Raw genomic sequence first — 27,666 nt, 5'->3', positions numbered from 1 at the left:
AGATTACCTTAAATATGTGCTGTATATCATATTATATAATTTTATTAACGCCATGGCTATTGCACTTTGATGAATTCTGATTCATTTTATTACCACGAGATGGATATCTTATTGCTGAAAGTTTTGATTTTGGAGGTCTTTTGGATTTGATGTTACCAAAAGAACATGGAGCTTGATGGATAAAGTTATAAGATACATAGATGCCTTATATTACTTTTAGTTGATATGTCAGTTTCCATTTTGATACAGCAAGAAAAGGTTGCCCCGCCTCGGCCTCCTCCACCAAGGATCCAGCACAGAGATTGATATCTTATTGCTGAAAGTTTTGATTTTGGAGGTCGATTGGACTTGGTGTTAACCAAAAAGGATTGCGCTTGATGGATAAAGTTATATGTGATATGATACATAGATGCTTTATGTTACTTGTAACTATGTCAGTTTCCATTTTGATACAGCAAGAAAAGGTTGCCCCGCCTCGACCTCCTCCACCAAGGATCCAGCACAGAGATTGATATCTTATTGCTGAAAGTTTTGATTTTGGAGGTTGATTGGACTTGGTGTTAACCAAAAAAGATGGCGCATGATGGATAAAGTTATATGATATAATACATACTGTAGATGCCTTATATTACTTGTAACTGATATATCAGTTTCCATTTTGATACAAGAAAAGTTGGCCCGCCTTGGCCTCCTCCAGCAAGGATCCAGCACAGAGATTGATATCTTATTGCTGAAAGTTTTGATTTTGGAGGTTGATTGGACTTGGTGTTAACCAAAAAAGATGGCGCGTGATGGATAAAGTTAAATGATATGATACATACTGTAGATGCCTTATGTTACTTGTCACTGATATGTCAGTTTCCATTTTGATACAGCAAGAAAAGGTTGCCCCGCCTCGGCCTCCTCCAGCAAGGATCCAGCACAGAGCTTGATATCTTATTGCTGAAAGTTTTGATTTTGGAGGTTGATTGGACTTGGTGTTAACCAAAAAAGATGGCGCGTGATGGATAAAGTTATATGATATGATACATACTGTAGATGCCTTATGTTACTTGTAACTGATATATCAGTTTCCATTTTGATACAAGAAATGTTGGCCCGCCTCGGTCTCCTCCACCAAGGATCCAGCACAGAGATTGATATCCCATTGCTGAAAGTTTTGATTTTGGAGGTCGATTGTACTTTGTGTTACCCAAAGAAGATGGAGCTTGATGGATAAAGTTATTATATGATACATAGATGCCTCATGTTACTTGTAACTGATATGTCAGTTTCCATTTTGATACAGCAAGAAAAGATTGCCCCGCCTCGGCCTCCTCCACCAAGGATCCAGCGCATCCAGCGCAGCACGGTGCCCGTGAGTAGAGTTTGCGAGTCTGTCCTCTTACTTACAACTCTGCCTGACTCGCTCTCTGACTTGCTCTAATAAAGTTGGGTCTATCACATCTGCATGAGCAAAAATGATATCCAGACTTGGAAAAAAAATAACAACAGCTCTGCGTGCTACAGAGCATTAAGACTTGCATTTCTCCAATCCTTGTAGCCCTTTGACCAAGCCTTGACTAGGGCTGCAATGCTTTTCGGACATATGTTCGTGGAGCAGACATTTATTGTTTACGGTAGTGGACTCCTACTCAAGGCACTGATTTTTATGTTCAAATTGGAGACTTTTTGTAAGGCCAAATGTCTATCCGTAGTGGAAAGTTGTGTATTTTGCTCAGCCAAGCTGCGCCTCTGCTGTTTTACAGCAAGGAAATCATATTAACGGTTTATTCTCATTTGTGTAAATAGTGTTTGTAAAAACAAGCAATTTTGCAATTCATTGCATATTAAAATTTTCAACTGTTTTTGAGATATTAACAATGTAATTTTGTATATAGCTCATTGCCTTGGAGACCGACCACCTCTGCTAGAAAGGAAAACATGCACAGCGCTTACAAGTTCTTATCCATTTTCCATTGAGAATATAAGTGCACGTTGGAGATGACCTGGAGCGCAATGTTACCTCCTAATCCCGGCCAGTTTTAGGGTAGTGCTGACAATCTACACTGCAGCGGTGGTCGGTCTCCTAGGCAACTAGCTAAACACAAAAAAAGTGATAATATCTCAAAAACGGCTGCACTTTTTAAAAAGCAGTAAATTGCAAACTTGCTTGTTTTTACCTGCACTATCCATCTATAAAGATGAGAACAACCCTTTAATATGATTCAGTTTAAAAAAAAAAGCAACAAAATAGATTTTAAAAAGACATTTTTTATAGATTTATGTCATTCAGCTGTTTGAAAGTGATGGATCGACTAATAGGGTAAAGAAAGCCTCTTCTAGGTTATAGGGAAGCACAAGAGAAGTCTTGTATGACCGGGAATAACTATAATGGGCGGTTTATAGACGACGTCTGACTTGGATATAGTCATAAAAAAGAAAGTGGTTTAAGTATTGTGTGTCTAAATGTTAATCTTAGCTTTAGTCTTGACTTAAATATTAAAAAAATTTAGTTCCCTCTAACCCTCCCCATAGTCCCTTGTACTGGCAATGTGGCCATAGAGGTGGATTCCTGGTCATGTGAGGTCTTTACCCTTCTACGCCACAGTTTTGTATGTAAGCGACAAGCGGATAACCGATGATATATTATAGGAGCAAATGCAAGCTTTTGTGTGTTTTTTTGGGGGGAATTTTTATTTTTTAATCATTTTTGCTCAAAGTCCTTTATCTTAAATTCACAAAGGGTTAAACCTGCGCACTCACTGCTAACATTGCATGCTCTGCTACTCCTGTAGTGTAGCAAGCCTCTACTGCATGGTTTCTTCTCTTTGTCCTACGACTTGTGAAACCTGGTGAAGGAGAAGTAAATGTTGGGAAAGGGAATTTGTGTGTGCGGTGCAAAAGAAAATCTTTTTGTGAACTCGAAAAACTTTCAATCATTGGGTGGTTCTTGGTACATGTATTGTTACGTCATTAATTTCAGGGCTGAAATTTGGTTAGCGCTTTGAGTTTTTCGGAAAACAAAATGTATCAAAAGATTTTTATATTGAAAAACTCCATTTTACCCTGTAATTTACACCACACTAAAATTTCTTGCTACTGCCCACATTCTGATGGCCATCACCTGCACCTCCTTAGAGCGTGTGTCATACAAGTGCCCCACATAATGAAGGTGTCGTCATTACTGACGGCATATTTGTTGTTTTTGTTTAGCCCTTCTTAAGAAGGACCTGTCACCAAGTGATACGTTTCCAATTTTTTCCTTTAATTTAATCCTCCTTTTCCCCTAACTATTCCGTTCAGATGTGTCTTTAGCCTTTCTTAAGAAGGACCTGTCACCAGGTCAGAAGTTTCAAGTTTTTGCTGTTATTTTATCCCCCTGTTCCCTTGATTATTCTTTCTTGTTTTTATTTTTTAAATCCACCATACGATTCCAGAGATATAGCCCTTCATATTGTCTTTATTGAGGGGGCGTGGCTAATGGAATTCTCTAGTAGGCATGTCTTTAGGCTGCTTCACATAATTTCCCTGTCAGCCACACCCCTTTAGAAAGACCATAAAAATGAACACTAAGAGCAAAGGACATTATCTATTAAACTGTATGGTGGATTTAAGTAAAAAAAAAAAAGCTGAATACTCAGGGGAGCAGTAAGAATAATATAAGCTTAAAAGACGGGCGCTTGTCATCTGATGAAATTTCCCCTTTAACAACAGTGTATGTGAAAGTAAGTAAAACATGAGTCTAGAGACAGTTATCAGAAGGCAATTTTAACAGAATATATGCAGTGTGTATATATATATATATATATATATATATATATATTATATGTATGTATGTATATATATATTATATGTATGTATGTATATATATATTATATGTATGTATATGTATATATATATATATGTGTATATGTATATATATATATATATCTATATATATATATATATGTGTATATATATATATATATATATATATATATATATATGTATATTTATATATATGTATGTATATATATATATATATATATATATGTATATGTATATATATATATGTGTATATATATATATATATATATATATATATATTTATATATATATATATATATATATATATATATATATATAATACATATGTATATATATATATGTTTATATGTATATGCTTATATATATACTAGAAGGTGGCCCGATTCTACGCATCGGGTATTCTAGAATTTACGTATTGTGTAGTTCATGTATGATTTTTGTTATATATATATATATATATATATATATATAGATGTTGTTGTGTGTAGTTACCAAGTGTTTGTGTACGGCGCTGTACATGTTCTGGGTGTGGCGGGGGGTGAGAGCGGTGTTGTATGTGTGTTGCGTGTGTTGCGTTGTTTGTAGAGCGCTGTGTGTCTGTAGCGTTGTGTGTGTGTGTGTGTTGTGCGGTTTGTGTGTGTGTGGTGTGTTTTGGGGGGAGGTATGTTTTGTGCAATGTGTGTGTTGTGCGGTATGTGCGTATATTTGTGTGTGCTGCGGTGTTTGTGTGTTGGGTGTTGTGTGTGCAGCGTTGTCTGTGTGTGTGGGTGTCTGTGCAGGGCGTTGTTTGTGGTTCCCAGTGTGTGTGTTTTGTGCAGTGCGCGTGTGTGTGTGTGTTGGGGGGAGGTGTGCACCTCCCATCGTGCTCCATCCCCCATGCTGCGCACCCCCCATCGTGCTCCATCCCCCATGCAGCGCACTCCCCATCGTGCAGCATCCCCCATGCTGCGCACTCCCAAACGTGCTCCATCCGCCATGCTGCGCACTCCCAAACGTGGTCCATCCGCCATGCTGCGCACTCCCAAACGTGCTCCATCCGCCATACTGCGCACTCCCCATCGTGCTGCATCCCCCATGCTGCGCACTCCCAAACGTGCTCCATCCGCCATGCTGCGCACTCCCCATCGTGCTCTATCCGCCATGCTGCGCACTCCCAAACGTGCTCCATCCCCCATGCTGCACACCCCCCATCGTGCTCCATCCCCCATGCAGCGCACTCCCCATCGTGCTGCATCCCCCATGCTGCGCATTCCCAAACGTGCTCCATCCGCCATGCTGCGCACTCCCAAACGTGGTCCATCCGCCATGCTGCGCACTCCCAAATGTGCTCCATCCGCCATACTGCGCACTCCCCATCGTGCTGCATCCCCCATGCTGCGCTCTCCCAAACGTGCTCCATCCGCCATGCTGCGCACTCCCCATCGTGCTCTATCCGCCATGCTGCGCACTCCCAAACGTGCTCCACCCGCCATGCTGCGCACTCCCAAACGTGGTCCATCCGCCATGCTGCGCACTCCCAAACGTGGTCCATCCGCCATGCTGCGCACTCCCAAACGTGGTCCATCCGCCATGCTGCGCACTCCCCAACGTGCTCCATCCGCCATACTGCGCACTCCCAAACGTGCTCCATCCGCCATACTGCGCACTCCCCATCGTGCACCATCCGGCATGCTGCGCACTCCTCAACGTGCTCCATCCGCCATGCTGCGCACTCCCAAACGTGCTCCATCCATCATGCTGCGCACTCCCAAACGTGCTCCATCCGCCATGCTGCGCACTCCCAAACGTGCTCCATCCGCCATGCTGCGCACTCCCAAACGTGGTCCATCGGCCATGCTGCGCACTCCCAAACGTGGTGCATCCGCTATGCTGCGCACTCCCAAACGTGGTCCGTCCACCATGCTGCGCACTCCCAAACGTGCTCCATCCGCCATGCTACGCACTCCCAAACGTGCTCCATCCGCCATGCTGCGCACTCCCAAACGTGCTCCATCCGCCATGCTGCTCACTCCCAAACGTGCTCCATCCGCCATGCTGCGCACTCCCAAACGTGCTCCATCCGCCATGCTGCGCACTCCCAAACGTGCTCCATCCGCCATGCTGCTCACTCCCAAATGTGCTCCATCCGCCATGCTGCGCACTTCCAAACGTGCTCCATCCGCCATGCTGCTCACTCCCAAATGTGCTCCATCCGCCATGCTGTGCACTCCCAAACGTGCGCCATCCTCCATGCTGCGCACTCCCAAACGTGGTCCATCCGCCCAGCATCAGCCTTTTCTGTCCCTAGCATCAGCCTCTCTCCTCCCAGCCTACCCCAGCCTCAGCCTCCCTCAGCATCAGCCTCTCTTCTCTCAGCCTCCCCCTCCCAGCCTTCCCCAGGATCAGCCTCTCTCATCCCAGCATCAGCCTCTCTCCTCCCAGCATCAGCCTCTCCTCTCTGTTCCCAGCATCAGCCTCTCTCCTCCCAGCCTTCCCCAGCATCAGCCTCTCTCCTCCCAGCCTCCCCCAGCATCAGCCTCCCCCAGCATCAGCCTCTCTCCTTCTAGCCTCCCCCAGCATCAGCCTCTCTCCTTCCAGCCTCCCCCAGCATCAGCCTCCTTCTCCCAGCCTCCCCCAGCATCAGCCTCCTTCTCCCAGCCTTCCCCAGGATCAGCCTCTCTCCTCCCAGCCTCCGTCCTCCCAGCCTCCCCCAGCATCAGCCTCCCCCAGCATCAGCCTCTCTCCTTCCAGCCTCCCCCAGCATCACCCTCTCTCCTTCCAGCCTCCCCAAGCATCAGCCTCCCTCTCCCAGCCTTCCCCAGGATCAGCCTCTCTCCTCCCAGCCTCAGCCTCTCTCCTTCCAGCCTCCCCCAGCATCAGCCTCTCTCCTTCCAGCCTCCCTCAGCATCAGCCTCCACTTCCCAGCCTTCCCCAGGATCAGCCTCTCTCCTCCCAGCCTCCTTCAGCATCAGCCTTCCCCTCCCAGTCTCCCCCAGCATCAGCCTCCCCCTCCCAGCCTTCCCCAAGATCAGCCTCTCTGCTCCCAGCCTCCTCCAGCACGCCGTGCTCCTCTGCCGACACTCACACACAACCGATCGCATACACTCACACACACAACCGATCGCATACACTCACACACACAACCGATCGCATACACTCACACACACAACCGATCGCATACACTCACACACACAACCGATCGCATACACTCACACACACAGACACTGACGATATCGCACATACGCGCTGATACTCACAACATCCGGAGATACCACATGCTTCTGGCCATGTGATCCTCCGTCAGGTCCTGGAAGGTCACAGCAGCACAGTATCGAGGCCGAAAAGCAAGCGATATCGCCGGATGCTGTGAGTATGTGGATGCGATGTGTGTGTGAGGTGTTTGTGAGAGTGAGTGTGATCTGATGTGTGTGTATGTCTGTGTGTGCTGTTATGTGTATGCGTGTGGATCTCCCGCCGCTGCAGGACCTTGATGCGCTTGTAACCATGCATGTAACCATGGTTACCAACGTATCCCGTCCCCCGCTCGCACGGGAGCCCACACCAGCATACGGCGGCGTACGCTGATGTGGGCTCCCGTTGGGGGGGGGGGGGAGTACAGTGCTCACCTGGGATTCGTGGCACCGTGACCGTGTCAGTTCGGGGAATGCGCGGGTGGGAGGGGGGGGCAGAGCTAATGTCCATTGCGTGAGGGGGGCGGGGCGTGGCGTGGACGAGTTGCCAATGCCTGCAGGGTGCCGGGGCGAGGGGCCAATCTGTGGGGGGGGCGGAGCCTGGGCGAGCGGCTGGCCAATCCGTGTGGGGGCGCAGCCTGGGCGAGCGGCCAATCGGTGTGGGGGGGCGGGGCCATGGCGAGCCCAGCGGCCAATCAGCTTTGTGTCACCGTAAGGACACAATGTCACCGGAAGGACACAATTTTGAAGCATGACAGACAGACAGACAGACAGACAGACAGACAGACAGAATAAGGCAATTATATATATAGATGTGTGTGTGTGTGTGTATATATATATATATATCTATATATATATATATATATATATGGTATATATATGTGTATATATGTACATATATATATTTATATATATACTAGAAGGTGGCCCGATTCTACGCATCGGGTATTCTAGAATTTACGTATTGTGTAGTTCATGTATGATTTTTGTTATATATATATATATATATATATAGAGAGATGTTGTTGTCTGTAGTTACCAAGTGTTTGTGTAGGCGCTGTACATGTTCTGGGTGTTGTCTGGGTGTGACGGGGGGTGAGAGCGGTGTTGTATGTGTGTTGCGTGTGTTGCGTTGTTTGTGGAGCGTTGTGTGTGTGTTGCGCGGTTTGTGTGTGTGTGGTGTGTTTTGGGGGGAGGTATGTTTTGTGCAATGTGTGTGTTGTGCGGTATGTGCGTATATTTGTGTGTGCCGCGGTGTTTGTGTGTTGGGTGTTGTGTGTGTGCAGCGTTGTCTGTGTGTGTGGGTGTCTGTGTAGGGCAGTTGTTTGTGGTTCCCAGTGTGTGTGTGTGTGTGTGGTGTGTTGTGCAGTGCGCGCGCGTGTGTGTGTGTGTGTGTGTGTGTGTGCATCAGCCTCTCTTCTCTCAGCCTACCTCTCCCAGCCTCCCTCCTCCCAGCCTCCCTCAGCATCAGCCTCCCTCTCCCAGCCTCCCCAGCATCAGCCTCCGCCAGCATCAGCCTCTCTCCTTCCAGCCTCCTCCAGCATCAGCCTCCCTCTCCCAGCCTTCCCCAGGATCAGCCTCTCTCCTCCCAGCCTCCGTCCTCCCAGCCTTCCCCAGCATCAGCTTTCCCCTCCCAGCCTCCCTCAGCATCAGCCTTCCCCAGCATCAGCCTCTCTCCTCCCAGCCTCAGCCTCTCTCCTTCCAGCCTCCCCCAGCATCAGCCTCTCTCCTTCCAGCTTCCCTCAGCATCAGCCTCCCCTTCCCAGCCTTCCCCAGGATCAACCTCTCTCCTCCCAGCCTCCTTCCTTCCAGCCTCCTTCCTCCCAGCCTCCCTCAGCATCAGCCTTCTGCTCCCAGTCTCCCCCAGCATCAGCCTCCCCATGCATCAGCCTCCACCAGCATCAGCCTCTCTCCTTCCAGCCTCCCCCAGCATCAGTCTCCCCTTCCCAGCCTTCCCCAGGATCAGCCTCTCTCCTCCCAGCCTCCTTCCTCCCAGCCTCCCTCTCCCAGCCTCCCTCAGCATCAGCCTTCCACTCCCAGTCTCCCCCAGCATCAGCCTCCCCAAGCATCAGCCTCCACCAGCATCAGCCTCTCTCCTTCCAGCCTCCCCCAGCATCAGCCTCTCTCCTTCCAGCCTCCCTCAGCATCAGCCTCCCGTTCCCAGCCTTCCCCAGGATCAGTCTCTCTCCTCCCAGCCTCCTTCCTCCCAGCCTCCCTCAGCATCAGCCTTCCCCTCCCAGTCTCCCCCAGCATCAGCCTCCCCAAGCATCAGCCTCCACCAGCATTAGCCTCTCTCCTTCCAGCCTCCCCCAGCATCAGCCTCCCCAAGCATCAGCCTCCACCAGCATCAGCCTCCCTCGTCCCAGCCTCCCCCTCCCAGCCTCCCCCAGCATCAGCCTCTCTCCTCCCAGCCTTCCCCATGATCAGCCTCTCTGCTCCCAGCCTCCTCCAGCACGCCGTGCTCCTCTGCCGACACTCACACACCCGATCGCATCCACTCACACACACCCGATCGCATCCACTCACACACACCCGATCGCATCCACTCACACACACCCGATCGCATCCACTCACACACACCCGATCGCATCCACTCACACACACCCGATCGCATCCACTCACACACACCCGATCGCATCCACTCACACACACCCGATCGCATACACTCACACACACCCGATCGCATACACTCACACACACAGACACTGACGATATCGCACATACGCGCTTATACTCACAACATCCGGGGATATCACATGCTTCTGGCCATGTGATCCTCCGGCAGGTCCTGGAAGATCACAACAGCACAGTATCGCCGCCGAGAAGCAAGCGATATCCCAGGATGTTGTGAGTATGTGGATGCGATGTGATGTGTGTGTGAGTGAGTGTGATCTGATTTGTGTGTGTGTATGTGTGTGCTGTTATGTGTGTGCTGTTATGTGTGTGCTGTTATGTGTCTGTATTTTCCGCCGCTGCAGGACCTTGATGTGTGGATGCGATGTGATGTGTGTGTGAGGTGTGTGTGAGAGTGAGTGTGAGCCGGTGTACACTGGTAACTATGATACACATCGGGTAACTAAGGGACCTTAGTTACCCGATGTGTATAATGGTTACCAGCTTTCACGGCCTCCGTGAAGATCCCAGCATCGCAAGGTTATGTCTGGCGCTGCCGGGATCCTGACGGAGCCGGTGTAGAAGCAAGAGATATCCCAGCATGTTGTGATGTGTGAGGTGTGTGTGAGAGTGAGTGTGAGAGTGAGTGTGATCTGATGTGTGTGTGTGTACTCACCTGGGAATCGGGGCTCCGTGTCAGTTGGGCCAGAGCGAGCGTGCATTGCGTGAGGGGGGCGGGGCCTGCAGAGAGCCGGGGCGAGAGGCCAATCCGTGTGGGGGGGCGGGGCCATGGCGAGCCCAGCGGCCAATCAGCTTTGTGTCACCGTAAGGACACAATTTCGGAGCATGACAGACAGACAGATAGACAGACAGATAGACAGACAGACAGACAGAATAAGGCAATTATATATATATATATATATATATATATATATATATATATATATATATATATATATATATATATATATATGTATCTATATATAAATAAAATGTATCTATACAGTGTGTAGATAATATATATGCATTATACTTTCTGTTCTTTTTCCTCCTGGGCCTTAGTCATTTAGCCTTTCTCTGACAGCTTAGTTTTGTGGTTTCTTTACCTCCTCACCACTGCTCTACAAGTTGGCAAAAGCTTCACGATTTCCCATTCTTGGCACTGATGTCTTCATTTGTCATCCGTTTGAGGAATAACACATGGTTGGCGTTATTATTACCTTGTAACGTTGATATTTTACAATGTAGGGTCTCATCTGTTGGCTGTAGAGCGTCTTACATGTATTGTTATGGTCTCCCTAAAAATCTCAGCCCTTTGTGATATCTCTCTGAGCGTTTTCTACTTCAATACCCTCGAACAATGAGTCATTGGTGGTTTCTGACTATAGAAGCTGTAATAATAAAAATGACGGGTTTTTCATGCATTTGTAGGTTCGGCATCAAATAAATTTTTATTTTTATTGATTTATTTTTTCATTTTGTCAGTATCCATTAATGGTTTTCCGGTAACACATATTGATATGGAAAGCGTCCAAGGAGTCTCCGTCTCATGCAGTGAAGCAGTAGGACATAATGCTATATTTGTGTATTTACTGTCATTATTTGTCGTCAAAACTGCTGATTGACTCCCTTTCAAGTGGATTTGTTAGATCTTACATAGGTTGAAAAAAAAAAAGTTATAGGTCCATCAAACGCAGCCTTTTCCCACCATTTATACATTCTTATTACTAGATTATTTATAACCCACAATATGTGATTAGAGAAGCATCCATCCCATGTATAAAGTTGCTATAGTGTTTACCAATTACTACCTCTTGCGGTAGGGTATGCCACAGTCTGACTGCTCTAACTGTAAAAAACCCTTTCCCTATCTAGCTGCGAGAAAAAAGGGAAGGTCCGCCCCGGAAGTATTCTGCATGTGGATGGAGACGCAATCTGCCCAACTTGTGACTTCCATTGGGGTTCAGGTTAAGTCCGGGACCCAAACTGAACTTTATCTGAAGACCGGCTAAACCCGCCAAACCGAACTTCCATGGGTCCTCTCATCTCTGCTGCCGGACAAGATGGCTATCTCGCCTCACTCCTCCATACACAGGAGGTCTCGCTTCTGAGCGCTCATGTTTTCTATGACAGATATTGGACATGCTGAATCCTTATCTCCCCATCATCATCTATCAGTTGGGCACCCTCCATGAATATATGTCTCCCGAACCTATTGATATCAGTGGGTCCCGCCATCGTTAGAGGGTGATTGATAATAGATATTAATTTGTTAAAGGGGTATTCCGGTGAGAAAACCTTTTTGGCAGTTTTTACCTATCCACTGGAAAGGTCATAACCGGTTGAGCATCACGGTGGTCACACTTCGTGGACCTCCTACTAATCACGAGAATAGGAATTCTAGATGGCCTAGGGCAACCTTTCTGACCTTGAGAGCCGCATTAAGCTCTGAGAGGATATGAGCCACATTCAGTAGTACCGTCCGGAGCCCCCATTACCAGTATGACAAACAAAATAAACCAAAATCCAGGCGCTCTTAACTTGAAGTCACCATCTGGAGATCTGGCCTTCATAGATGTTTGCTAGACCTAGTGCTAATAAGTCAAGCTGTAATGCCGCAAGCCACATATCATGGGCCTGCGAGTCACATGGGGCTCCCGAGCCACAGGTTGGGGACCCCTTTCCTAGGGGAATGCAGTAGTGTTTGACCATGTGCGTCACTCCAGTGGACTGAGCACTGTGTATGTGTGTCACTCCAGTGGACTGAGCACTGTGTATGTGCGTCACTCCAGTGGACTGATCACTGTGTATGCGTCACTGCAGTGGACTGAGCGCTGTGTATGTGCGTCACTGCAGTGGACTGAGCACTGTGTATGTGTGTCACTCCAGTGGACTGAGCGCTGTATATGTGCGTCACTGCAGTGGACTGAGCGCTGTGTATGTGCGTCACTGCAGTGGACTGAGCGCTGTGTATGTGCGTCACTGCAGTGGACTGAGCACTGTGTATGCGTCACTTCAGTGGACTGAGCGCTGTGTATGTGCGTCACTGCAGTGGACTGAGTGCTGTGTATGTGCGTCACTGCAGTGGACTGAGTGCTGTGTATGTGCGTCACTGCAGTGGACTGAGTGCTGTGTATGTGCGTCACTGCAGTGGACTGAGCGCTGTGTATGTGCGTCACTGCAGTGGACTGAGCGCTGTGTATGTGCGTCACTGCAGTGGACTGAGTGCTGTGTATGTGCGTCACTCCAGTGGACTGAGCACTGTGTATGTGTGTCACTCCAGTGGACTGAGCACTGTGTATGTGCATAACTCCAGTGGACTGATCACTGTGTATGCGTCACTTCAGTGGACTGAGCGCTGTGTATGTGTGTCACTGCAGTGGACTGAGCACTGTGTATGTGCGTCACTGCAGTGGACTGAGCGCTGTGTATGTGTGTCACTGCAGTGGACTGAGCGCTGTGTATGTGCGTCACTGCAGTGGACTGAGCGCTGTGTATGTGCGTCACTGCAGTGGACTGAGCGCTGTGTATGTGTGTCACTGCAGTGGACTGAGCGCTGTGTATGTGTGTCACTGCAGTGGACTGAGCACTGTGTATGTGTATCTCTGCAGTGGACTGATCACTGTATATGTGCGTCACTGCAGTGGACTGAGCGCTGTGTATGTGTGTCACTGCAGTGGACTGAGCGCTGTGTATGTGCGTCACTGCAGTGGACTGAGCGCTGTGTATGTGCGTCACTGCAGTGGACTGAGCGCTGTGTATGTGTGTCACTGCAGTGGACTGAGCGCTGTGTATGTGTGTCACTGCAGTGGACTGAGCACTGTGTATGTGTATCTCTGCAGTGGACTGATCACTGTATATGTGCGTCACTGCAGTGGACTGAGCGCTGTGTATGTGCGTCACTGCAGTGGACTGAGCGCTGTGTATGTGTATCTCTGCAGTGGACTGAGTGCTGTGTATGTGCGTCACTGCAGTGGACTGAGCGCTGTGTATGTGTATCTCTGCAGTGGACTGAGCGCTGTGTATGTGCGTCACTGCAGTGGACTGATCACTGTATATGTGCGTCACTGCAGTGGGTCAGCAGAAATTGGTAAAAACTCTTCCCAGGTGCAGACCCCTTTTAATGAAAGTTACAAACTTTGTTTTAAAAAGCCCCAATAGTTTTGATAACCATAAACGAAAGCCGTTACCTGCAAAAGTCCCCAAAAATCTCTGCTACCCCTGTGTATATCCGATGTCATCACTCAGTGTAACAGGGCAGAAGATCAGATCGTCCATCATGTGTAAGTTATACCGGGAGGAATAGTGAAGAACACCGGTATATTAAGATGCAAGGAACACGTCACATGCCCTTAAAGAGAGCGGACGTACCCCGAAAAAATAGCAATAATAGTCTCTCCTTTAATTAGTGTAGGACATAGCCCATTGGCTATTCTCCTCATTAATGACTCACAATAATTAATCATTTTCTCGTCTCTTCTGTGTAACGCTTCAACTATTACAATATTGCTGACTACAAATGTGTTTAATTGTTCTCAATAATTCTATTGTTTTTTTAATAAACTGCAGGATGTTTGCAGATTCCTTAAAGGGACCCTCCACATTTCTACATTCAGACTATTTGGGATTTGTTATTTTATAGATCGATGATCATTACACTTTTACACAGATCACCAGACAGCAGGAAATAAGGAGCCAACGTGGATCGCTAATTGCTGCATTTATATATTGTGGGCATGCTGGGACTTGTAGTTTTATCGGTAGGCGACTAAAGGTTGCCCATGAGGCGGCTTTCACACTGCGTTCCTCTCCCCGTTCAATGGTCCCGTTAGGGCTTCCGTCCGAACTGTACTTACATGGACTTTTCAAAGCTAGTACACCAGCCTCATCAGGTCTAAGAGTTCTGTACTCTGTGAAATCCGGTGACCGATCCAATTTGATGCCGCAAACGAGCATAACGAGGAGCCGCACAATCCATATTTCCTTGTAATAGTTGGATCAGTGCTGGCTGATGGAGCGCTACCATTGGACTGAACATATTTTGCCAATTTGTCGACATTGTTCCTTTCCAGAAGAAAAGCTTTTGTCGTAGTTGTACAAAAAACTTGTAAAACTGCTTCAAAGTGGTGCCTAAAAATTAGAGGGGGGCAGAAGACACAAAATGTAATTATTTAGGAAAATTTTATTAGATTTGGAGATGTAAGTGTAACTGCGTCACTTTCTGATTCCAGGAATGTGTCTCTTGTTCAGCAATTTACTGTAGTTTTAATGTAATCAGTGTTTTATCAGCAGGAGATTATCACAGCAGGACTAGGTGTCACATGCCAGGCATTCCAATTTATCTGTTTAACCACGCCCCATCACTGATTTGGCAGCTTGCTGACAATGTACATTGTACACAGGGACAGCCAAGACCCTTATTCAGGGATGTGTCACTTGTTCAGCAGCTTGCTGCAGTTTCAACATAATCATTATTTTATCAGCAGGAGATTATCACCACAGGACTTGGTGTCACATGCCAGGTAGTCCAGCTAATCTGTGTAGCCACGCCCTCACTACTGATTTGGCAGCTTACAGTGTACACAGGAAGTTGCCAATGAGTGGTGAGGGGCGGAGTTATACACAGCTCAGCATTTTGACCTCTGCTAAATTTACAGCAGAGAAAACAGGGATTCTATCAAAACTTTACCAATCAATCCAGTAAGTGCTGCATTGCTGGAATCATTGTTTTGTAATTGTTGTATTTGCCCACACCACTGATTGGCATCTTTCTCTGTATAATCCGGCCTACACCACAGATTGGCAGCTTTCTGTATATAACCCTGCCCACACCACTGATTGGCATCTTTCTGTGTATAATTCAACCCACACCACTGATTGGCAGCTTTCTGTGTATAACCCCGTCCACACCACTGATCAGCAGCTTTCTGTGTATAACCCCATCCACACCACTGATCAGCAGCTTTCTGTGTATAACTTCACCCACACCACTGATCAGCAGCTTTCTGTGTATAACTTCACCCACACCACTGATCAGCAGCTTTCTGTGTATAACTTCACCCACACCACTGATCAGCAGCTTTCTGTGTATAACCCTGCCCACACCACTGATTGGCAGCTTTCTGTGTATAACCCCATCCACACCACTGATCAGCAGCTTTCTGTGTATAACTTCACCCACACCACTGATCAGCAGCTTTCTGTGTATAACCCTGCCCACACCACTGATTGGCAGCTTTCTGTGTATAACCCCATCCACACCACTGATCAGCAGCTTTCTGTGTATAACTTCACCCACACCACTGATCAGCAGCTTTCTGTGTATAACCCTGCCCACACCACTGATTGGCAGCTTTCTGTGTATAACCCCATCCACGCCACTGATCAGCAGCTTTCTGTGTATAACTTCACCCACACCACTGATCAGCAGCTTTCTGTGTATAACCCTGCCCACACCACTGATTGGCAGCTTTCTGTGTATAACCCCATCCACACCACTGATCAGCAGCTTTCTGTGTATAACTTCACCCACACCACTGATCAGCAGCTTTCTGTGTATAACCCCACCCACACCACTGATCAGCAGCTTTCTGTGTATAACTTCACCCACACCACTGATCAGCAGCTTTCTGTGTATAACCCTGCCCACACCACTGATTGGCAGCTTTCTGTGTATAACCCCATCCACACCACTGATCAGCAGCTTTCTGTGTATAACTTCACCCACACCACTGATCAGCAGCTTTCTGTGTATAACCCTGCCCACACCACTGATTGGCAGCTTTCTGTGTATAACCCCATCCACACCACTGATCAGCAGCTTTCTGTGTATAACTTCACCCACACCACTGATCAGCAGCTTTCTGTGTATAACCCCACCCACACCACTGATCAGCAGCTTTCTGTGTATAACTTCACCCACATCACTGATCAGCAGCTTTCTGTGTGTAACCCCGCCCACACCACTGATCAGCAGCTTTCTGTGTATAACTTCACCCACATCACTGATCAGCAGCTTTCTGTGTATAACCCTGCCCACACCACTGATTGGCAGCTTTCTGTGTATAATCCTGCCTACACCACAGATTGGCAGCTTTCTGTGTAGACTGTATATTGACAGGAACCTTTTAATCTGCGATGGGGCGGGGTTATTTAGAACTACTGACTAGGCACAAGGTAGCTAGTCCTCTATTGATAATCTCCTGCTGCTAAAACACTGATAATTTGGAAACAGAAGCATGCAGCCTATTGAGTGACACATTACTAGAATTAGGGTCTCTGCTCCTATATAATGCTGGTCTCCGATTCCATAGAAAAAAACTGTGGACAGATACCCTTTAAGGATATCTATGTGATGAGGATGCCGGACTTAGGATGAGTCCTGGACAGTACAGCACTGAGTGTTGCTTCTCTCTCGCCACCACTTGATGCTTTCTAGTGATCAAATCCAAAGGAGTTTTGATTTCCGGCCAATATTCTGCAAACCCCTCACTGTTTACAGGCTGTAAACTAGCAAGAAAGGGAAGTATGGAGTCCTGCATCTGTATTAAGTAATAGTGTGCGCCTTCATCATTTCCCCAGCAGAATATTCCATCCGCCCCGTCATTAGTAACACTGGTTTTCATCTGGTTTGATCTTCAGCACATCCACCAGACTGACTCTTCCTAACTGTTTTACTAATGTTTTGCCAGTCGCTGCTCTGGCTCCTTTTCTTTTTGGACACCGTTCAGATTTCTGTTTCCCGTTCTAGCCGCTCTCCACAGCGCTGTGATCTCCATCTCTCCTCTCATCTGTGTTCAGCACTTTGCTTGCACATATGACCCGCGACTACTAAACTGTCACCAACTACTCCAACTATGTTCTGGCCTGGACTAGTGTAAGGTACTATGCAACGTCAGCTATAGACTCCAATATAGCTGGTCTGATACGTATAGAGATCAGGGGCACAGGCGTCACCCATGGCATCGTTACATTACCTGTACGTATAGGACTAATGCAAGGGAACACTCCTTTGGGTAGTAGTATGCAAATTAGCTCTCTCCCGGAAGGAAAGAAAACTATTTTACTTGACCTGTCATCTCCAGGTTGCGTGTGGGATTGCAGTTCAACCCTATACACTTCAATGGAGCTTAGCTGCAATATCACATAGGTGTATTTGACAGAAAGCAGGCATATTTGTGTAATCCTCGACCACCGATTTATTGTAGGGAAGCCCAACAGTCCTTAAAAATCGCATCTGGTCCTCTGTCTTACTCTGTCTCCCTCCTCTATCTTTAGAGTGCAAGCTTCGATGAGCCAAGATTTTTGCCAGTTTTTCAACATTCTAAAAAGTGTTGGTGCAAAATGATTTTCAGGATTGGTTGGGTCCAGTGCCCATAATCCGTAATCTCTGGTTGTCGGATGAGAGCCTCGAGAACTTCTTGGCTAACGGCATCCGCGGTTCTTCTTTTGATTGGCCAGGTTGGCCCAACATCAAATGTGCCTCACGCCTCAAAAATGGCCTTGCGCCAGGCCGGCTAATCAAAAGTAGAGCCACAAATGCTGGGAGTGAAGAGGCTGTTCTTAGGGTTTCCAGATGATGGCCACAGATTATGAACATGGCCAGTGGACCTACAAAAGTGTGACTGTCACATGTGCATCATGCCACAACAATGAGGGTGCCCCTTTTCGGTTTTATCAGAAGAGGTGCCACGGATTCCAGGAGGTAGGAGGCAGTTCTTAGGGCTCGGATCCAACGACCTCAGATTACTGCCACATGGTCAATGGACCTGCAAATTGTGACGGTCACATGTGCATCATGCTACAACAATGACTTTATATCTGGCTGGCTAACCAGAGGAGGAGCCGCGGTGGTCGAAAGCAGTTCGTAGGACTTCCATCATTATTATTATTATTATCATTATTATTATTATAGCGCCATTAATTCCAATGTGCTTTACAAGTGAAAAAGGGTATACATAAAAACTAGTACAACAATCATTAACAGTACAAAACAGACTGGTACAAGAGGAGAGAGGACCCTGCCCGCGAGGGATCACGGTCTACAAGAAATGGGTGAGGACAGAGCTGGTTGCACAGTGGTGTACTGGACTGAGGGTTATTGTAGGTTGTAGGCTTGTCGGAAGAGGTGGGTTTTCAGGTTCCTCTTGAAGCTTTCCACGGTAGGAGAGAGTCTGATATGCTGGGGTAGAGCATTCCAGAGTATGGGGGAGGCACGGGAGAAATCTTGTATGCGATTGTGGGAAGAGCAGATAAGAGAGGAGTAGCGAAGGAGATCTTGTGAATATATGAGGTTGTGTGTAGGTAGATATCGGGAGACTAGGTCACAGATGTAAGGAGGAGACAGATTGTGGATGGCTTTGTAGGTCATGGTTAATGTTTTGAACTGGAGTCTTTGGGCAATGGGAAGCCAGTGAAAGGATTGGCAGAGTGGTGAGGCTGGGGAATAGAGAGGGGAGAGGTGGATTAAGCGGGCTGCAGAGTTCAGGATAGATTGGAGGGGTACAAGAGTGTTGGAAGGGAGGCCAGAGAGCAGGAGGTTGCAGTAGTTGAGGCGGGAGATGATGATGGCATGCACTAATGTTTTGTAGTCTGCATGAGGTGAAGAGGGCTTGGATGTGTGGCTTGAAGGATAGAGCAGAGTCGAGGGTTACTCCAAGGCAACGAGCACGCGGGACTGGGGAAAGTGAGCAGCCATCAACTTCCATCCAACAGCCACAGATTGTTAACATGGTCAATGGACCTGCAAATTGTGACTGTCACATGTGCATCATGCCTGAACAATGACATTGCACCAGGCCGGCTAATCAGAAGAGGAGCTGTGGATTCCACAATGTAGGAGGCAATGGCCACAGATACTGACACATGGTCAATGGACCTGCAAATTGCAACTTGTCCCTCCCTGTATCATGCTACAACAATGACGTTGCACCAATCCAGCTAACTAGAAGAGGAGCTGCGGATTCCAGGAGGTAGGAGGCAGTTCTTAGTGCTCCCATCCAATGGCCACAAATTCCTGACGTGACCGGGTTCTGCGAAGTCAAATGTCCATCACCCCACAACGGAGATGTAGCACCGAGCCGGCTAATCAAAGTGGTGAGAGGTGGTTTTCAGAGCTCCCATCAGATTACCAATGTGGACAATGGACCAGTTCCTGCAGATCAGTTTGCACCAACTCTAATTGCTATATGTAGTAAAATATTGCAATAATATTCCTGCATCTCTTCCATTCAATTAGTTTCTTAATAACGATCTGGATGTGTGATATCAGTCTTATTTAGGAAAGAAAATCTGAAAGCTGAAACATGTTTTCCTGGTCATCCCCATCCTGAGCCTTCTTGTTGGGGACATGGGGTAAAAGTGCTAATCTCAAACATGTCTGAAAGCTGTATCATGTTTTCATCACAGGTTCGTCCCCCGAGGCCCAATGTCGCGCGTCGGCCCAAAAGTAACGCTTTGGTGGAGAGCCGCAGGACATCGATCTCCAGCCCGGACCAGTAAGTGACCCCACCGCTACATTACCCAGGACACATGCTCATTATTTTATTAACCTAAAACGTTAATGTAAAAAAAAAATATCACTAAACAATTAACCATTCACTGCATTACACTTTTAGTTTGCTGCAGTCAAGTGAATATTTTGTCTTTCCTTTTACGATATGCTGCGATTTCAGGAAGTTTTAAAAAACATAAACATCTACAATAAGAGGTAGATACTCAACAAATAATACATATGTATGTGTATATATATATATATATATATATATATATAAAAAATAATCCATGTGAAATGGACAAGGACCAAATAATGCACCTGAAATAAAGTAAACTCTTCATATAGATACATTATTGAGCAAACACAAAAATTAGTTAAAAGACGATTAGACATGTATAGAGTACTGTATTTTTCGGACTGTAAGACACTCCTTACCATAAGACACACTCCAGGTTTAGACAAAAAGAAATAGGAAAAATATTTTACCTACTAATTAAAAGACACACACAGCACTGCTACATGCAAACTACATTCACATATAGACACACACACAGCTCTGCTACATGTAAACTACATTCACATATAGACACACACAGCTCTGCTACATGCAAACTACATTCACATATAGACACACAGCTCTGCTACATGCAAACTACATTCACATATAGACACACACAGCTCTGCTACATGTAAACTACATTCACATATAGACACACAGCTATGCTACATGTAAACTACATTCACATATAGACACACACAGCTCTGCTACATGTAAACTACATTCACATATAGACACACAGCTCTGCTACATGTAAACTACATTCATATATAGACACACACAGCTCTGCTACATGCAAACTACATTCACATAGACACACACAGCTCTGCTACATGCACATATAGACACACAGCTCTGCTACATGCACATATAGACACATCTTTGTCACCTGCACATATAGACACATACAGCTATGCTACATGCACGTATAGACATACATACAGCTCTGCTACATATACATATAGACACACATACAGCCCTGCTTCATGCACATATAGACACACAGCTCTGCTACATGCACATATAGACACACGTAGCTCTGCTATATTCACATATAAACACAGCTCTGCTGCATGCACATATAGAAACACAGCGGTTACATGCAAATATAGACACACATACAGCTCTGCTACATGCACAGATAGACATACATGCAGCTATGCTACCTGTACATATAGACACATACAGCTCTGCTGCAGGCACATATATGCACACACTTTACATTACCACAACCTTCAGTTACACTTAAACATACATATTACCACACCTTGCAGTCACACACACTATACATTACCACATCTTGCAGTTCTTGATTGGGATCTGAACAGGGGCTGCACCAACTGAGCAGCTGAAAGACTTTCTACAATGTTACCTTTAGGACCTTCCAGGTCATGTGACTGATCACATGACTTGAAAGGTCCTAAAGTTAAACGGAGTTAAATGGTTAGCAGGTCCGTCAGCTGCATGGCTCCTGCACCCTCCCTGTTTCAGCTCCCAGTAAGCTTCCTCTCCTGTTCTATACCAATGTGGAGAGGAGGAGAGAGGGGGCAGCTGTCCGTGATTGGAGAAGACGTGGTGTCCGCATTCTCCTCCATCCAAGGAAGCTGCCTCTGGGCTATAAGATGAACACACTTTTTAGCAGGAGTAATAATAATAATAATTTGCATAGTGCAGATGTCAATGGCCCTTATATAAGTAAATATCAGGATGTAATGGGAAGATAAGCATGTGTTTAGATATGTATAGAACAGGGCTGTGTGGCCTCCACCTCACACTCCGACTTGCGTTTCCCCCATGCTTCTTCAAGGAGTCATTTGTCCTTACTTTGCTGTTGCAGGTTATTTAATTTTTAAAGAAGAGTAGCTACTTTTTTTTTCCTCCTCCATAGAGTATAAAAAAATTGCTTAGAAATGTCCTGTAAATGGCTGTTTTAAGTTTGGATTACTGAGCCACCGGTTTGTCATCCTATACCTGCAGGTTGAAACCATTGGCAATGAATGCCACACTTGCAATATCACCCTTGCTACAAAATGCCCAGGTGTAAAATAGGGTATTAAAGGGGTTATCCCTTTTGACTCACATGCTTAAGTAATACTGATGACCCCATACACCTCCCCAGATATGTGCAGTCGACACGTATAGTGCCCATGTCCTGTATCTTAGATACTGGCTAATTGTATACGCATCTTGGCAGGTGTTTGGGATTGTTATGTCATTGGCATCGATCACCATCTATGTATTCACAGGTTCCTAATTGTAAACTCCGCCCAGATTTCCCACCACTCTACACAGCCATATTGCTTAAAGTGTCATTCGTTACCTTTCACTGTTGCATTGTGAGGCAAAATGGCTGCTGGTATGGTGGTTGTCCGCAGCTTGAAAAGTTTTGTGCTTCCTCAACAGATGATGGGCACCTCTTATATTTATTAAAATAGGGAACATGTAGTTTGCATGTAGCAGAGCTGTGTGTGTCTATATGTGCATGAAGCAGTGCTGTGTGTGTGCATATAGCAGAGCTGTGTGTGCCTATATGTGCATGTAGCAGAGCTGTCTATATGTGCATGTAGCAGTGCTGTGTGTATATGTGCATTTAGCAGAGCTGTCTATATGTGCATGTAGCAGTTCTGTGTGTATGTATATGAGCATGTAGCAGTGCTGTGTGTGTGTATATGTGCATGTAGCAGAGCTGTCTATATGTGCATGTAGCAGTTCTGTGTGTATGTATATGTACATGTAGCAGTGCTGTGTGTGTGTGTGTGTATATGTGCATGTAGCAGAGCTGTCTATATGTGCATGTAGCAGTTCTGTGTGTGTGTGTATATGTGCATGTAGTAGTGCTGTGTGTGTCTATATGTGTATGTAGAAGAGCTGTCTATATGTGCATGTAGCATTGCTGTGTGTGTATATGTAGAAGAGCTGTCTATATGTGCATGTAGCAGTGCTGTGTGTGTATATGTGCATGTAGCAGTTCTGTGTGTGTATATATGCATGTAGAAGAGCTGTCTATATGTGCATGTAGCAGTGCTGTGTGTGTATATGTGCATGTAGCGGAGCTATCTATATGTGCATGTAGCAGTGCTGTGTGTGTGTATATGTAGCAGAGCTGTCTATATGTGCATGTAGCAGTGCTGTGTATATGTGCATGTAGCAGTGCTGTGTGTGTGTGTATATGTAGCAGAGCTGTCTATATGTGCATGTAGCAGTGCTGTGTATATGTGCATGTAGCAGTGCTGTGTGTGTATATGTGCATGTAGCAGTGCTGTGTGTGTATATATGCATGTAGAAGAGCTGTCTATATGTGCATGTAGCAGTGCTGTGTGTATATGTGCATGTAGCAGAGCTATCTATATGTGCATGTAGCAGTGCTGTGTGTGTATATGTGCATGTAGCAGAGCTATCTATATGTGCATGTAGCAGTGCTGTGTGTGAATATGTAGCAGAGCTGTCTATATGTGCATGTAGCAGTGCTGTGTGTGTATGTAGAAGAGCTGTCTATATGTGCATGTAGCAGTGCTGTGTGTGTATATGTGCATGTAGCAGTGCTGTGTGTGTATATATGCATGTAGAAGAGCTGTCTATATGTGCATGTAGCAGTGCTGTGTGTATACGTGCATGTAGCAGAGCTATCTATATGTGCATGTAGCAGTGCTGTGTGTGTGTATATGTAGCAGAGCTGTCTATATGTGCATGTAGCAGTGCTGTGTGTGTATATGTGCATGTAGCAGTGCTGTGTGTGTGTATATATGCATGTAGAAGAGCTGTCTATATGTGCATGTAGCAGTGCTGTGTGTATATGTGCATGTAGCAGAGCTATCTATATGTGCATGTAGCAGTGCTGTGTGTGTATATGTGCATGTAGCAGAGCTATCTATATGTGCATGTAGCAGTGCTGTGTGTGTGTATATGTAGCAGAGCTGTCTATATGTGCATGTAGCAGTGCTGTGTGTGTATATGTGCATGTAGCAGTGCTGTGTGTGTATATATGCATGTAGAAGAGCTGTCTATATGTGCATGTAGCAGTGCTGTGTGTATATGTGCATGTAGCAGAGCTATCTATATGTGCATGTAGCAGTGCTGTGTGTGTATATGTGCATGTAGCAGAGCTATCTATATGTGCATGTAGCAGTGCTGTGTGTGTGTATATGTAGCAGAGCTGTCTATATGTGCATGTAGCAGTGCTGTGTGTGTGTATATGTAGCAGAGCTGTCTATATGTGCATGTAGCAGTGCTGTGTGTATCTATGCATGTAGAAGAGCTGTCTATGTGCGTGTAGCAGTGGTGTGTGTATATGTACAGGTAGCAGAGCTGTGTTTGTGTCTATATATGTATGTAGTAGAGCTCCTGTATGTGGATGCAGTTGAGCTGTGAGTGTCTACAGTATAGGGCGCTAGTATGATACCTGACAGACGCCATGTCACCTTGCCTCCTGATACTGAAGTGAGGGGGACTTGATAAACTGTTTAGAGGTTATTCCCATCTTCATAAATAGATATGGTTGGATAGTGCTTTTAAACACAAGCGCTTTTGCAAATTGCTGCTTATTAAAAGTTTCAGCCGTTCGTAGGATATTAACAGTTTTCTTTTGTATACCACTCATTGCTTAGGAGTCCAACCACCACTATAATTCTGCTCAGTTTCAAATCAGTGCTTACAGGCTTAATACAAAACAGCTTGTAAACTCAGTGCATGTTATGCTGTCTGGCAGTGGTGGTCGGTCACCAAGGCAACAGGATGTAAACAAAAGAAAAATGTTAATATCTCAAGAATGGCTGAACATTTTAATGAACCGTAAACTGTAAAATTGTTTGTATTTACAAGTTCTGTATGACAATTATCCATTCATGATGGGAATAACCCTTTAAGTCCTACATCTAATATCCAATAGTTGGATTGAAGTTCGCACGATATGCCCCTCAGGCAGCACGGCCAGCCTCGTAGAGTCGGTTTGGCATTTTTCTGCCCTTTTCAATGGTTAGAACCACATAGCGGTAGGCCGGCATCAACAATAGAACAGCTATTGTAAACTAGTGTTATTTTAGTGGGATTGCATAGTAGTAGTGTTACTGTTTACAATCACCTTTAAGAGGATATATTAGGCCGTTTTTTTCCATGGAAGCCAGGTATTGGCCAATTTCTTATGCCCATTTCTGTCTTTAATATAAGGTATTTTTTTGCATCTTTTTTATAAATATAATCTTGCCTTCTTTCATTAGTGTTCACTGGAGCAAGGTGTAACTGGACCTCTTGGCTAATGCGCCATGTATATTTTTAGTCATGTTTTCAAGTTGTCATATCGCCATACCCATCTGATTTTGTGATCACAATACAAACTGAAGGTAGCAGTTTGCACAAAAGAATGAAAAATGCTAATTTCTTTGTATAAGGTAATTTCTTTTCACGAGCGCTGGGAGTTTTCTTTTTTTTTTTTTCTTTTTTTGGGTGATAGAAAAAGAACATGGAACTCTATTGCCCTCTTGTGGCGTCAAATGGTAAAATGCAGATTTTTGATCCCTCAAAAAATGTTAAAAAATGTTAACGAGATCGTTTTTTTATTATTTAAGAAGCATCAAAGTTTATCACACAGCTTTTTGATGTTTCATGGTATTAAAATGTAGTCCTTTTTTAGCACCAAAATCATGTGTAATGTCAGCTGCAGTTTTCTGGCATTTTTTTTCACAGAAAAAAAAGCATAAAAAATATTGTGTCAATATATCCTTATTCGTAACATATCATGAAAAAAAAAGTACAATTCCAAATTAGCTTTCTCCCAGAAAGTCCTTTAAAGAGGATGTGTTACTTGCCAAAAACTATGTAATTTTTTTTTATCCGGTGTAAATGCCGCTGTTCTCCTGAATCCGGCAATGTTTTTCTTTTGCTTTTGCGCCTCTCTGTTCCTGAGATATGGCCCCCCTCTATCCTGTATGTAAATCTAGTCTTTTTAGGAGGACACGCCCACTTGGCTAAAAAATACTAGATTGACGTACAAGGAAGAGGCGGCCATATTTCAGGAACGGAGAGGTGCAGGAACAAAAGAAAAGCAACGTCTGATTCAGCAGAACAGTGGCATTTAGACCATATAAAAAAAGCCTAAAAACATATTTATGGAACGTGACAGGTCATATTTAAAGGGAATAGGTCACTAAATTTGTGCCACCCTATCTGAGAGCAGCATGAGGTAAAAACAGAGACTCTGATTCCAACAATGATTGCTTACTTGGCATCACTGTTTTACCTGTAGATATACATGTGTGTATGTGTGTGTGTATATACTGTGCATGTATGTATATATATATATATATATATATATATATACATACACACACACACAAACACACATTGTTTAAAAGAACCGAAAGTCCTCAGTGGTTGAGTTCTTTGAAACAATTTTTTTTTATCTACTGGATAACACGGTCCAAATGTATATTTTACCTATATATATATATATATATATATATATATATATATATGTATATGTATATATATATATATATATATATATATGTATATATATATATATATATATATATTTACAGTACAGACCAAAAGTTTGGACACACCTTCTCATTCAAAGAGTTTTCTTTATTTCTATGACTCTGAAAATTGTAGATTCACATTGGGTTCAGGTCTGGTGACTGTGGAGGCCAGGTCATCTGGCGTAGCACCCCATCACTCTCCTTCTTAGTCAAATAGCCCTTACACAGCCTGGAGGTGTGTTTGGGGTCATTGTCCTGTTGAAAAATAAATGATGGTCCAACTAAACGCAAACCGGATGGAATAGCATGCCGCTGCAAGATGCTGTGGTAGCCATGCTGGTTCAGTATGCCTTCAACTTTCAATAAATCCCCAACAGTGTCACCAGCAAAGCACCCCCACACCATCACACCTCCTCCATCCTTCACGGTGGAAACCAGGCATGTAGAGTCCATCTGTTCACCTTTTCTACAAAGACACGGTGGTTGGATCCAAAGATCTCAAATTTGGACTCATCAGACCAAAGCACAGATTCCCACTGGTCTAATGTCCATCCCTTGTGTTCTTTAGCCCAAACAAGTCTCTTCTGCTTGTTGCCTGTCCTTAGCAGTGGTTTCTTAGCAGCTATTTTACCAGGAAGGCCTGCTGCACAAAATCTCCTCTTAACAGTTGTTCTAGAGATGTGTCTGCTGCTAGAACTCTGTGTGGCATTGACCTGGTCTCTAATCTGAGCTGCTGTTAACCTGCGATTTCTGAGGCTGGTGACTCGGATAAACTTATCCTCCGAAGCAGAGATGACTCTTGGTCTTCCTTTCCTGGGGCGGTTCTCATGTGAGCCAGTTTCTTTGTAGCGTTTGATGGTTTTTGCCACTGCACTTGGGGATACTTTCAAAGTTTTCCCAATTTTTCGGACTGACTGACCTTCATTTCTTAAAGTAATGATGGCCACTCGTTTTTCTTTACTTAGCTGCTTTTTTCTTGCCATAATACAAATTCTAACAGTCTATTCAGTAGCACTATCAGCTGTGTACCCACCAGACTTCTGCACAACAAAACTGATGGTCCCAACC

At 45.4% G+C, this 27,666-nt stretch overlaps 1 protein-coding gene across 4 annotated transcripts in view; it reads left to right on the top strand.

Annotated features, from left to right (window-relative positions):
* Positions 1-27,666, top strand: part of DENND1A (DENN domain containing 1A) — a 924,202-nt gene that overhangs the window by 874,209 nt on the left and 22,327 nt on the right. For 2 of the 4 annotated variants that reach the window (XM_075324119.1, XM_075324117.1), the window contains exons 20-21: positions 1,289-1,357; positions 19,980-20,068. In XM_075324119.1, coding sequence (XP_075180234.1) covers positions 1,289-1,357; positions 19,980-20,068 — 158 coding nt within the window. The remainder of the gene's footprint in view (positions 1-1,288; positions 1,358-19,979; positions 20,069-27,666) is intronic. The other 2 variants (XM_075324120.1, XM_075324118.1) reach the window with 1 other exon arrangement.

The sequence above is a fragment of the Anomaloglossus baeobatrachus genome, chromosome 9, assembly GCF_048569485.1.
Source record: "Anomaloglossus baeobatrachus isolate aAnoBae1 chromosome 9, aAnoBae1.hap1, whole genome shotgun sequence".
Classification (NCBI taxonomy): Eukaryota; Metazoa; Chordata; class Amphibia; order Anura; family Aromobatidae; genus Anomaloglossus; species Anomaloglossus baeobatrachus.
The sequence above is the reverse complement of the archived record's forward strand: the minus strand, read 5'-3'. Positions and strand labels throughout refer to the sequence as shown.